General features: G+C 39.6%; 1 protein-coding gene across 2 annotated transcripts in view; it reads left to right on the plus strand.

Moving 5' to 3' along the window:
- ABCC3 (ATP binding cassette subfamily C member 3) overlaps positions 1–13,521 on the plus strand; it is a 76,264-nt gene that overhangs the window by 18,920 nt on the left and 43,823 nt on the right. For both annotated transcript variants that reach the window (XR_012481245.1, XM_074261782.1), the window contains exons 2-5: positions 11,234–11,410; positions 11,843–11,968; positions 12,505–12,642; positions 13,177–13,305. Coding sequence is in view for 1 of the 2 variants with exons in the window: in XM_074261782.1 (XP_074117883.1) it covers positions 11,234–11,410; positions 11,843–11,968; positions 12,505–12,642; positions 13,177–13,305 (570 nt within the window). In the remaining variant the exon portion in view is untranslated. The remainder of the gene's footprint in view (positions 1–11,233; positions 11,411–11,842; positions 11,969–12,504; positions 12,643–13,176; positions 13,306–13,521) is intronic.

The following is a 13,521-nucleotide window of genomic DNA, read 5'->3' on the forward strand; positions in this document are numbered from 1 at the left end:
TTGAAAACTATCATTGCATGTATTTTGAAAAATAAAAAGCTATTATTATATGAGAGAGAAAGAGAGAGAGAGAGACAGAGAGAGAGAAAAAGAGAAAAGACTCCAAATTTGATCCTTATTTTGTAGCCCTGTGATATGAGGTAAGTCACTCTGGCTCTTGGTTTCCTCATATGTCAGCTGAGGGATTCTGATTAAATTACCTCCAAGGCCCTTTCCAATTCTATTTTTTTTTCCCCCTGAGGCTGGGGTTAAGTGACTTGCCCAGGGTCACACAGCTAGGAAGTGTTAAATGTCTGAGATCAGATTTGAACTCAGGTCCTCCTGAATTCAAGGCTGGTGCTCTATCCACTGCGCCACCTAGCTGCCCCCCCTTTCCAATTCTAAATCTATGATCCTGCTTTCTCTTTCTGGGCCTCTTTTCCCATCTGTAAAATGAGGGGTTTGGGTTAAATGATCTCTAAGGTCTCAAACTTCAAGCTCTAAATCTATGATAGTAATATCACTCTTTGGACCTCAGTTTCTTCATCTGTAAAGTGAAAGATGAAGATTCTCTAAAGATCCTCTAATCATAAATCCTAAAATTTTGAGTCTCTGATTATCTAGAAGCTACTCAGCCCCCAATTTCAGGAAAGAATAAAACCTCTCCCAGTTAAATGCAGACTGAGGTACAGAGTAAGGAAGGAGGATTGTTTAGTACTAGAGAAAGTCACAGGCAATGCTCAAGTTAGACTCCAGTGGGCTGCATGGGACATGTCCCTGGGGTGGGAGAAATTTCAATCTGTGCAAAGGAAAGGTCTTTTTGGATAAAAGGCTCTAAATGACCAAACCTTTGGGCCTTATCAGCCCCATCCAGCTGTTTAATCGCCTTATGAAGGAGCTGGCAGTTGCTGTGGAAACTGTGTGAGGAGTGATGCAGCTGGCTCTCAGTGGAATTGTGGTCAGAGAGGGGGGTGGAGGACAGCAGTCACAGCCCTAATATCTGACGATTCTTATGGTACAGGCAAAGAAGTGACCCTGGGCTGCTTAGTGATTTAGTTAATGAGATCCAGTGGGCTTTTGACTCTGGTGCTATGCTAGAGGTGGATGAGACCCACAGGTAATTTGTGGTTTGGAGAGAAGATGGTGGATCTTCTCATCTTTTCAGATCATGAAAACATTGAAATGGGAGCAACTGGGTGGTGAAGTGGATAGAGCAATGGGCTTGGTGTCAGGAAGCCCCGAGTTTGAATCCAGACTCAGAAATGTCCTAGTGGTATGACCATGCACAAGTCACTTAACCTGTTTGCCACTGAAGAATAAAATGGCAAACTACTCCAGTGTCTTTGCCAAAAAAAAAAAAATTGTCACAAAGAGTTGGACAGTGGCTAGCCTTGGGGTCAGGAAAGTTTTAGTTGGAATCCTCTCTCAGACACAATTAATTGTATGACCCTGGGCAAAAACCCCTGTTTTCCCTGTAAAAGTGCTATGTAAAGTGCTATGAAAATCTTCTGGTGCTTTAACAAGAAAGGTTAGCTGTTGTTTCATACTTAACTTTGCTATAGTTGGATGCCATCTTGGGCTTGAGCAAGAAGGATGGGGTAGGAAAGGGTAGACTGTTGGGGAAAAGAAACCCAGAATTCTTTCTGATATGTTCACTTAGAATCAGATTTAAAGTGAGAAGGGACCTCCAACTACCCTCCTGGGTCATCTTAGCTAACAAGGATTAATTTTTGAAATGCAGATTGTCCAAGATCACAGGTATCCCAGGCAGAAATTGAATCTAGATCCCTCAGTTTTCTCTAGGAGTGAATCAGAAGGAGCAGAAAGGGTAGGTTGGGAGAGAAATCAAGGATAGAGATAGGAAGGGGGAGAGAAGTCCAAGTAGAAGATTAGGATATGAAGGAGATTTGAACAACAGATGAATGCGGCAGATGGATAACTCGGCAGATCAGGAGTCTGCTGCTGCTGAATGGCTCAATGGCAGACTGGGGAGAGAGAGATAGGGGACAGGGTTGTTTCCTTTCAGTCATTTGCCTGCTGCTTTGCATTTTTTTCCCCCTGTCTAGTAAGAAAAATAATTCTACCATTGCAAACTGGAATTTGATTTGCTCTTAGAGAGTTTCCTGAAAGATAATTTGACTTGTGGGTAGGCCTAAGATGGAACTCTTGAACTTAGACCTTCTTAACTCTAAAGTGAACTGCAACGACATCTTTGGACCTCACTTTGCACATTAATCAATGTCCATTCCAGGTTCCATTATACAACATTCTACCTGTCTCTGGCTCTTTGAAATCCTTTAAGGCTCAGGTGATGTTCTATCTCCCATAAGATTCCATCTTTTCTTTAATTCCATCTAAGTTACTAGTGACTTCCTACCATTAACTTTGTACTTGGTTTGTTGGATATGGAGGATCATACGGCAGAGACATAGAGAGAAACAGAGGCAGAGAAAGAGAGAGAGAGAGAGAGATTCAGAGAGAAAGAGAAAGACAGAGAGATTGTTAAGAGCTGCTGATTTGTAATTTGAAACTAGGCTTGAAAATGGAAAGAGTTCATAAGAAAAAAATCAAAGTAAGGAGTCATTGTGGCCTAATAAGCTTAATATTAGGAAGCTTGGTAAAAGGCAGAAGGGGTGGAGGAGAAAGTACATATATATTTGGATTCAAAAGCCTTATGTTCAAATCCATCACCTCCTAACTCTCAGGCTGCTTCCTCATTTGTAAAATGAGCAAGTTGGATTAAATCAGTTTCCTTCCAGAACTAAATCAGTGGATTTATGAGTCCTGGTTCTGCCTACCCTTAATAACTCAGTGATTGAGCAAAGTTTCTGAAACTGGGTTTCTTTACCTGTATAATGAGAATAATAATACTAATACTCAAATTACCTCCTTCACAGGTTTGTTGTGATTCATTTTGTAAAATTTTGTAAACTTTAAAGAGCTTAGTTATTAACAAAGAAGTCATTCCAAGTGAGGGGATTGGAATGAAATAAATTACTGGCAAAGGGTTAGGTGTAGTTCCTTTGGGGAACAATAGTAGTTCTATCTGTCTTAAGGGGACAGGTTTGTGTGTAAGGGAGGAGTGAGAAATAAAAACTGGAAAGGTAGATTAGAGTCAGGTTGTTATCAGTAGAAGATTAGATTGTTATCAGATTGTTAGAGTTTATTGAATATCTGCTGTTCCCTGGGCACTGAGATGTGAGATAACCCTATCTTCAAGGGGCTTACATTCTAGTTGGAGAAACAGGTAATGGCACAACATGGCCATGTTTTTAGCACCAATGAGGTCTACAATAATGCATGGAGAATCAAGTAATCATTGGGAGGCTAGAGGATGGGGATAGGATGGTGGAAAGATTCATGGAATTCTTCAATTGAGCTGTGGAGGATATGGGAATACAGGAAAAAGAGGGGCAGTGGATTAGATAAGTGCAGTGAGAGAGAAAAGTAAAAATGATGAGTTTTCTGGCAAAGCTGTCAACCTCATTCTATTTGAGAATCATGGAAATCCAGTGGCAAGACTTAAGTTAATTAAGGTTCTGATAAGATCTCGTTTCCAAAATATATAGAGAATTGATCCTAATTTATAAGAAATCTAGCCATTCTCCAATTGATAAATGGTCAAAGGATATGAACAGACAATTCTCAGATAATGAAATTGAAACTATATCCACTCATAAGAAAGAGTGTTCCAAATCACTACTGATCAGAGAAATGCAAATTGAGACAACTCTGAGATACCACTACACACCTGTCAGATTGGCTAAGATGACAGGAGCAAATAATGATGAATGTTGGAGGGGATGTGGGAAAACTGGGACACTAATACATTGTTGGTGGAGTTGTGAAAGAATCCACACATTCTGGAGAGCAATTTGGAACTATGCCCCAAAAGTTATCAAACTGTGCATACCCTTTGACCCATTGCTGCTATTGGGCTTATATCCCAAAGAAATACTAAAGAAGGGAAAGGGACCTGTATGTGCCAAAGTGTTTGTGGCAACTCTTTTTGTAGTGGCTAGAAACTGGAAGATGAATGGATGCCCTTCAATTGGAGAATGGTTGGGTAAATTATGGTATATGAAGGTTATGGAATATTATTTCTCTGTAAGAAATGACCAGCAGGAGGAATACAGAGAGGCTTGGAGAGACTTACATCAACTGATGCTGAGTGAAACGAGCAGAACTAGGAGATCATTATACACTTCAACAACAATACTGTATGAAGATGTATTCTGATGGAAGTGGATATCTTCAACATAAAGAAGATCCAACTCACTTTCAGTTGATCAATGATGGACAGAAACAACTACACCCAGAGAAAGAACACTGGGAAGTGAATGTAAATTGTTAGCACTACTGTCTATCTACCCAGGTTACTTAAACCTTCAGAATCTAATACTTAATGTGCAACAAGAAAATTGAATTTACACACATATATTGTATCTAGGTTATACTGTAACACATGTAAAATATATGGGATTGCCTGTCATCTAGGGGAGGGAGGGGAAAATTTGGAAAAATGAATACAAGGGATAATATTATTTTTAAAAATTACTCATGCATTTATACTGTCAAATAAAATTTTATAATTATAAAATTAAAAAAAAAAGACAAGTTAAGATGACTGACAATGGCCCAGGATGCAGTGGGTGAACTTGGCCTTTATAAATTAAGGTCTTTGCTTGGCCTCCATTTGTCTGAGGCAATGCCTGTTTAAAAAATAATAATAGTAATATTTTATTTCCCCACTACCTCCAGTTGCATGTGAAATAGTTTTTTTTTTTTTTTTGTGTGTGTGTGTGTGTGTGTGAAATAGTTTAATCCTTTTTTCTTTTTAAATTTTGAGTTCCAAATTCAACCCTTCCTCCCCCCTCTCTCTCACTGAGATGTTAAGCAATCTGATTTAGGTTATACATGTGCACTCATGTAAAACATTTCCATATTAGTCATTTTGTGGAAGAAAACTTGAAAGAAAATGAAAGATAGTATGCTTCAGTATCTATTCAGATGCTAGTTCTTTCTCTGAAAGCAGATAGCATTTTTCATCAGGAATTCTTTGGGATTGTCTCGGATGATTATGTGGTTGAAAATAGCTAAGTCATTCACAGTTGTTCACCATACAATACTGCTGTTACCATGTGTAGTATTCTAGTACTTCCCACTTCACTCTGTATCGGATCATGTAAGTCTTTCCAGACTTTTCTGCAATCATTCTAGTGATCATTTCTTATAGCACAAAAATATTCCATTATAACTATATAGCACAACTTGTTCAGCCATTCCTCAATTGATGGGCATCCCCTCAATTTCCAAATCTTAACCATCACAAAAAAAAAAGCTGTTATATTGTTATATGTGCGAGTCCTTTTCCCTTTTCTTTGCTCTCTTTGAGATACAGATGTAATTGAGACCAAAAATGGCCTATCATCATAAAAATGTGAGTCAAAGTTTCTGGCCAGAAACAGCTATTTATATGTACTATGAGAATGGTGACACTTTCAATAATGACAAGGAAGTTTGGAAGGGAGGAAGTTCTTTGAGGGAAAAAATTAGTCTGGATATATTGATTTGATATCCCTATAGGCATCCAATTCAGAATATCCAAGAGGCAGTTGGACATGTTTGACTTTAGCTGAGCAGAGAGACTAGGGACAAATCTATAGATCTGGGATGTATCTGCATAGAGATGATAACCGAACTCATGGGAGCTGATGAAATCACCAAGGGAGATAGTATCGAGAAAAAAGGAGAAGTGGAACCAGGATATTTCCTTGTGAGGTATTCAGTTATTAGGTGAAGAACCAGCAGAGAAAACTAAGGAGTGGTTAGACAGCTAGGAAGAGAACCAAGAGTATTTAAATGAAAACCAAGAGAGGAGAGGTGTCTATAAAATAATCAACAGGTTCAAATGCCATAGAGAAAACAAGGAGCATGAGAATTGAGAAAAGGTCTTTAGATTTGGCAACTAGGATATTAATTTAATTTAGCTTTGGAGACTGTAGTTTCTATTGAATGACAAAATTGGGAGGGAACTTGATTGAAGAGGGTTTAGAAGAGAATGAAAGGAGAGAGAGTAGAAGGAGCATTGTAGACTACTTTCTCAAGGAGGTTAGCCATAAAAAGGAAGGAAGATACATAATAATAGCTAGTGAGGTTGGTTGAATGAAGTTTTTGTTTTTGTTTTTTAAGGATATGGAAGTTATTAGTATAGGCAAAGAGCTGGTATATAGAAAGGGGTGTGTGTGTGTGTGTGTGTGTGAGAGAGAGAGAGAGAGAGGGGGGGGGGGGGATGAGGGGACAATTTATTGGAGAAGCTTTGAAGGGAATAGAATCAAAAGTACATGTGGAAAGATTGGCCTTAGCAAGCAAAAGGGCTACCTCTGAGATCAAAGTGAAGGAAAGGATGGTGGAAGATGTCTAAGTGATTCAAAATTGTAGAGGAAAGGTTGTTCTTGTTGAATAGTTTCCATAAACAATGGGAAGCTGTTGATGGACTTTGAGCAGAGAGGTGACATGTAAGTACTTTAAAGCACATTTGAAAGTAGTGGGTAGAAGGGATTGGAGAAGAGAGAGATTTGGAGGGGATAGGGGTAGAGATTTAATTTATAAATTGTTTAGAAATAAATTGTTTATGATGCTGAGTGAAGTAAATAGAATCAGGAAAACTGTACACAGCAACAGCAAGATTATACAATGATCAATTCTGCCGGACGTGACTCTTTTCAACAGCGAGATGATTCAGGCTAGTTCCAATGGTCTTGAGATGAAGAGAACCATCTGCACCCAAAGAGAAGACTGTGGAAACTGAGTGTGAAACATAACATAGTATTTTTTTTTGTAGTTTGTTTGAATTTTGTTTTCTTTCTCTTTTTTTTCCCTTTTTGATCTGATTTTTCTTGTGCAGCATGATAATTGTGGAAATATGTATAGGAGAATTGCACATGTTTAAAATATATTGGATTACTTGACATCTAGGGGAGCAGGTAGGGGGAAAGGAGGAAAAAAAATTTGGAACATAGGGTTTTGCAGGGATGAATGTTGAAAATTATCTATGCCTAAGTTTTGAAAATAAAAAGCTTTAATAAAGCTGAACAAACAAAAAGAATAAATAGTTTAGGAATAGCTAAGGCCATGGAAGAAATTAGTGTTGACTATTCTAAACAAAATAAAAACCCCAAAAGTCCACAACCTCTGAACTTGACAAGCAAGAAACAAAATGGACATTTCTACATATATAGTATGATAGAAAAAAGATTATAGATGAAACCATGGATTTCTACAACTTGTTTTTCTTTTAAATATAATAATAAATTCAGCATGTATCATTCAGGATTCTTTCTGGCCTTCCTTCTTTTCTTTTCTATTTGGCTGTTTGCCTAAGAAGCTTGATGGTAAAAGGAAACGGGAAAGTGAGACAGAAGTTTAAAGAAAGTGAGACCAGAGGGACTTGTTTAAAGTCTCATAGGTCAGTGAGAGAGTCAGGTCTTCTCACTCCAGATCTAACATTCTTTTTATTACAACTAGTGATTTTAGACACAATTCAAGATAACAAGCATCTATTAAGTGCCTTTTTTGTTGTTTAGTCATTTCTGTCATGTCCAAACCTTCATGGCCCCATCTGGGGTTTTCTTGACAAACATACTAAATGGTTTCCCATTTCCTTCTCCAGCTCATAAAACAGATGAGGAAACTGAGGCAAATGTGGTTAAGTGACCTGCCCAGAATAACACAGCTAGTAGATGTCTGAGGTCAGATTTCAATTCAAGTTTTCCTGACTCCAAGCCCACCACTCTATCCACTGTACCACTTTAGCTGCCCCATCACATACCTGCTTTGTGGCAAACACTGTATTAAAAGCTGGAGATACAAAAATCTGTCCCCAGAAAGCTTATATTTTTATAAAGAAGGAGGGGAAGCAACATGTAAATAGCTTAATGAATATCAAAAAGCTCTAAAATAAATGCAAAGTTGATAACAACTGGAAGGGACCAGGAGGAGTCTCTTATAGGGGCTAATTCTTGGTTGGCAGCTTAAAGGGAGTTGAGGATTACAAGGCATAAATAAAGGTGAGGAGGGAGTGCATTCAAGACAGGGGACACAGGAACAGGAAGTGGATATTCCTCTACTGTGGACAGCAAGGAAGCCAGCTTGACTGGACCAAAGAATATGTAAAGAGGAGAGACAGGAAATTTAACAAGAAGCTGGAAGCAGACAGTATAGGACTTTTAAATGTCAAATAAGGACTTCGGGTTTTAGCCCAGAGGCAGTGGACTCCATCAGTCAATTGACAAACATTTATTAAGTAACTTCTATGGGCCAGAGAATATAAAAGCAAAGACTCAAACAATCTCTTCTCTCAGAGGAACTAATGCAAAGCTTTGAATGCCAGGTTAAGGATTTGTTCCAGAATATCTCCCAAAGTTTTTGAACAGAAAAAGATGGGAGTTGGGTATTTTAGGAAGATTAATTTAGTGGTTCTGTGCAAGGTCACCTTAGGGGGTGATAGAAAATTAAGAGGCAGGGAGACTAGTTAGCTATTCCAGGTGGAATGGATTAGAAGAAAAAATCTGTAGGAATTAGTGACTGATTAAATTGTAAGCCTGAGAGAGGTAGAAGCTAATATAACTTTGAAGTATCTAGCCTTGGGTGAGAACTTATAATAGTTGTCTGTGATGTATTGAGTTATTAACAGGGTGAGTTGATTATTAGAAGACACATGGATTTGTAGTCAGAAGGGAATTTGAAGATTATCTAGACCAACCCCTTAATTTTGCAAATGAAGATACTGAGGCTCAATGCAAAGCCAATTTTTGAACCGAGCTTTCTGATTTCATGTTCTATTTTGCTTTTCAGTGAACACAAAGAAATATTCATCATGCAGCTAGATATGGAACAGGAAGTCAGAACTAGGGATCTGGCTGTTATAACATCACAGAATGATAGAATTAGGACCTCAGAAGTTATGTAGCCCCACCTCCCTCTGGGGGGGGAGACAAAACGAAGATGATAAAAAGAGTAACAGAGACAGAGACAGGGAGACAATTAAAAGTAAAAAGGAGAAAATGTCAGAAAGGGGCAGGGAATAGATCACATTATCAAATGCTAAAGGCAGATTGCAGAGGGAGAGAGCTGAGAAAAGGTGATTGGCTCTGACAACTTGGAAATCATCAATGAAGTCAGAGAAAGTAGTTTCAATGAGGGCTAGGGGATGGAGGCAGAAACCGGCTTAGAAGGAGTTAGGGAGTGAGTGGGTGAAAAGGAAGTAGGGACAGCTTTCACTCCCACTCACATGCTCATTTGTATACTCAACACATTCCAATTCTCTCACATACTCATTGAACATTAACAAATAGCTCACTTGAAAAGTAGATTCTCCACTGGAAAATCTTCCCTTTGTTTGCCACTCCCTTCCACTGTCCAGCAGCTCAAGCCTCTTGGGAGTAAGGAGCAGGGGGGGGGGGGTGTAGGGGTGAGGTAGGTCATGTGTGTGGTTAATGAAGGTACCAGAGGGAATTCAGAGATGTGGTAGGTATGAATGAATGCACGAAGAATGGAAAAACATTTATTGAGCTCTCACTGTTTGCCAACTCTACTAAGTGCTGAGGACATAAATGGAAAAGTAAAGAGAGTCCCCATGCTCAGTTTAAAGAGGAAGGGAACATGTATTTGCAAGGAGAATGTCAAGGTTCAATGGTCCTTAAGGTAAAAGGGCAAGGCAAATAGTAATGTATTTTTATGGGCATTTGTATTAACAAGTAATATCTGTTTTGGTTTTTTGTTTTTTTGTTTTATTTTGGACCATTTGATGGTGCCAAAGACTTTGTGCCTGTTATCAGTTGAAGTTGCCATTCATTCATTCTATAAACATTTATTTAGAGCATGCTATGAACAAGGCATTCTGTTAAACTCTAGGTATACAGAGACAAATGGACGCAGACCTTCCTCTCAAAGGGCAAGATGAGAACACGTCGGAGAGAGCAGTCTAGTTTTCCTGAACTATGAAAAGAAGCCATAGAAAAGCAAGTTGGAACCTTATTGTGAAGGGCTTTGAATCTAGAACAGGCATTTATTTTGATTTTGTAGGCTTTGGGGAGCATGAGTTAAGTAGAGAAAGTATGAATAGAGGCACAACAATATTAGAAGTTTTCAGTAGGAAGAAGAATTAGAAGTGGAGTGAAGACTGCCTTGGAAAGTTCCCTTATCTGATCTCTTCTCTTTCTGACCTGATACCTTCCCCCTAATTTCCATGTTCTCTTGAATTATTTTTTCCCTTTTCTTTTCCTTTTTTTTCTTTGCCATCTTCTTTATAAGATCATGGGATCAAGGATTTAAAATGGTAAGGGATCTTACAGGCCATGAAGCCTAAATTCATTTTCCAGGTGAGTAAACTGAAGCACGAGGTTGGACTGATTTCCAAGTTCCCTTCTAATAGGATATTATAAGGCCCTCATATGTTTGATTTGAAATCAGAAAAACTGAAGTTCATATCCTGCCTCAGCTTACTAGTTGAGAGACTCTAGGTAGGTCTTAACCCTTTTGCCTTGGTTTCCTCTTCTGTCAAATGTGAATAATAAACTCCTAGAGTTGTGAAGATCAAAAGAAATAATGTTACATGAGATACTTTGCAAACCTTAAAATGCTATATAAATACAAGCCATCAGTAATGAATCTAAATTACTTGGAGGTAAAGATTACTTCATTTTGGGGGCAGTGAAGTGGCTCAGTGGACAAAGTGCCAAGTCTGAAATCAGGAAGGCTCAATTCCAGTTCAAACATTTACTAGATGTGTGAACCTGGGCAAGTAACTTTGTTTGTTTTAGTTTCCTCATCTGTGAAATGGAAAAAAAATGACAAATCACTCCACTATCTTTGCCAAACAAACCCCAAATGGGGTCACTGAGAATAGTAAGACATGATTGAAATTACTGAATGATTAAAAGAAAATTCACCCCTTAGTTCTTTAATGTAATGGATCCTTATTAACTGCTACTGTGTATCTATCACAGATTTAGAGCTAGATGAAAACTCTAGAAATAATCAAAGCCAATCCCTCATTTTATAGGTGAGAAAACTGAGGGAGAATTTCAATAACTTGCCTAAGGGCCATACAAGTAGCAATTGTTAGGATTTAACTCAAGTCTTCTTGGAATAAATGAGTGAATGAAAATTCTCTCTTTTTTAAAAAGAAGCATAATTTCTTTTCCTTTCTTTCTTATGGACTAACTTTTCTTATTTTCTTCTTTTTCTCCAGGACCCAAACTTGACGTTGCACACAGATAATCCAGACCTTACCCCCTGCTTCCAGAACTCACTGCTTGCTTGGATCCCTTGCATCTACCTCTGGGTCTCCCTGCCCTGTTACCTATTCTATCTCCGCCGCCGAAACGAAGGCTACATCATTCTTTCTGGACTCTGTAGGCTCAAGACGGTCAGTGCTTCAGTCTGAAGTGTGCTAAGATAATAGGGACCCGTCATTGTCTGGCTGCCAACATCTTGGAGGGGAACAGAAATTCTCTTCTAAGCCCTCATTTCCCTAGTTGCTAAGCCAGTCTCTTCACTATCCCCCCCTCCACCTTCCCCATCCTGGCCCGTGGGGCTTTAAAGCCCATAACTAATTGGAAAACTCCCTGTATGAGGAAGCTGAACCAAGTTCCTCATCCTGAGCTTGGGACTTCTTAGCTCTGTAATTCTCAGGCTCTGTACAGACTTGCTGATTGACTATGGCCAGTGGACTCTGGGTCAGTAGCAGCTCCTAGCTTATAAGGAAGGCCTTCCTTCCCTCAACTCTTTTAATCCCAAAGGAAGATTTCCATCTCGCTAGAGCCCTTCCCCTTTCCATAATGCCTTTATCTCTTGGCAGGCAGTTGGTGTCCTGCTCTGGTGTGTGACATGGGCAGACCTCTTCTACTCCTTCTCTGGCCTGGTGAGGGGCCCCATCCCAGCCCCCATCTACTTTGTGACTCCCCTCATCTTGGGGGTCACCATGGTTAGTATGGGACTCTGAAGGCTTGGGAGAGGGGAGGCAGGCTTTGGAGTTGGGGAAAAGTCTAGTGTCCTTGAGGAGTGGTAATGACACTGCTAATGGCAAGCTACTAATGACACTGAAACACAGACTAGGTTGAGTAACTCTGGGGAGGGATAAATGGTAAAATCAATAGCTATCCACATATTGTTTTTCCTCATAGAACGTAATCTCCTTGAAGGCAGGAACTTTTTTATTTGTATGTATATGTGTGCATACTTACACAACACACATATGCATGCACATACATGTCACACATGTACATATGTACATACAACCATACATACATTCTACATAGTCAGTGTTTAATCTGTACTTGTTGATTGATTTATCTAGCCCACAGGCTCCACCCCCCTCCCCTCTTCCCAATAATTCAAATAAAGGGCTGGAGAGGTTATGGGGGATATGTGTGACAAAGATGCCCTCAGGCAGCCAGATGTATCCTACACTGGCCACATGCAAAGGGTCCATGTCTCTACTCTGTACTCTCCTCCTTTCAGCTCCTGGCCACCCTACTCATCCAATATGAACGGCTGCGGGGTGTGCGGTCCTCTGGTATCCTGGTCATCTTTTGGTTCTTGTCTTGTGTCTGTGCCATCATCCCTTTTCGCTCCAAGATCCTTACTACCTTGGCAGAGGTATAATGGATATATGTATATATAAGGAGACAGGTCTGAGTTCCCTGAGGGGAGGAACCCATTGGTAACATCACAATGACGCCTCAGTTTGGGATTTCTATCATCATATATGGGCAGCTAGGTGGTGCACTGGGCTTGGAATCAGGAAGACTCATCCTCCTGAATTCAAATTCAAATAGCTAGTAAGACACTTAACTAGCTATGGGACTCTGGGCAAGTCGCTTAATTCTATTTGCCTCAGTTTCTTCACCTGTAAAATGAGCAGGAGAAGGAAATGGAAAACCATTGCAGTATCTTTATCAAGAAAATACCAAAGGGAATCCCAATAGTCAGACATGACTTGAAATGACTGAATAAAATCCTATATTTCAAAAGTGGTGAGAAAGTAGAGCAGGAATTACCATCTTTAGAAAGAGGAAGCAAGGTTGGGGTAGGGTCTAGATCTGGGCTCCAATGAGTATAGCCACAGGGATACCTATAGACAATCTCCTTTGTCTTCATAACTTTCCCCTTCCTACTTTTTATCCTCCACAGGGTGAAGTCAAAGACACATTCCGTTTTACTACGTTTTATATATATTTTGCCCTCATTGTCTTCTCACTCGTCCTTTCCTGCTTCAAGGATAAGCCACCTTTCTTTTCACCCTTTGTCAATGTGGATCTTGTAAGTGATTGGGAGGGAAGGTGGAGTTTGATGAGTTATACCTAGGGATCATTGAGTCATTTTCCCCAATATTCTCCTTACCTAGTTTTGGGTGAAGGTCTCCCACAGTGGGTCAGAATATGTGTGGAGGGTTGTAGAGAATAAAGAACTTATCCCTAACCTCTTAGATGGAAGGGGGAGGGCATTAGGCACTGAACAACCCAAAGGAGAGAGCCT

Source organism: Sminthopsis crassicaudata, chromosome 4 (genome assembly GCF_048593235.1).
Source record: "Sminthopsis crassicaudata isolate SCR6 chromosome 4, ASM4859323v1, whole genome shotgun sequence".
In the NCBI taxonomy this organism is placed as follows: domain Eukaryota; kingdom Metazoa; phylum Chordata; class Mammalia; order Dasyuromorphia; family Dasyuridae; genus Sminthopsis; species Sminthopsis crassicaudata.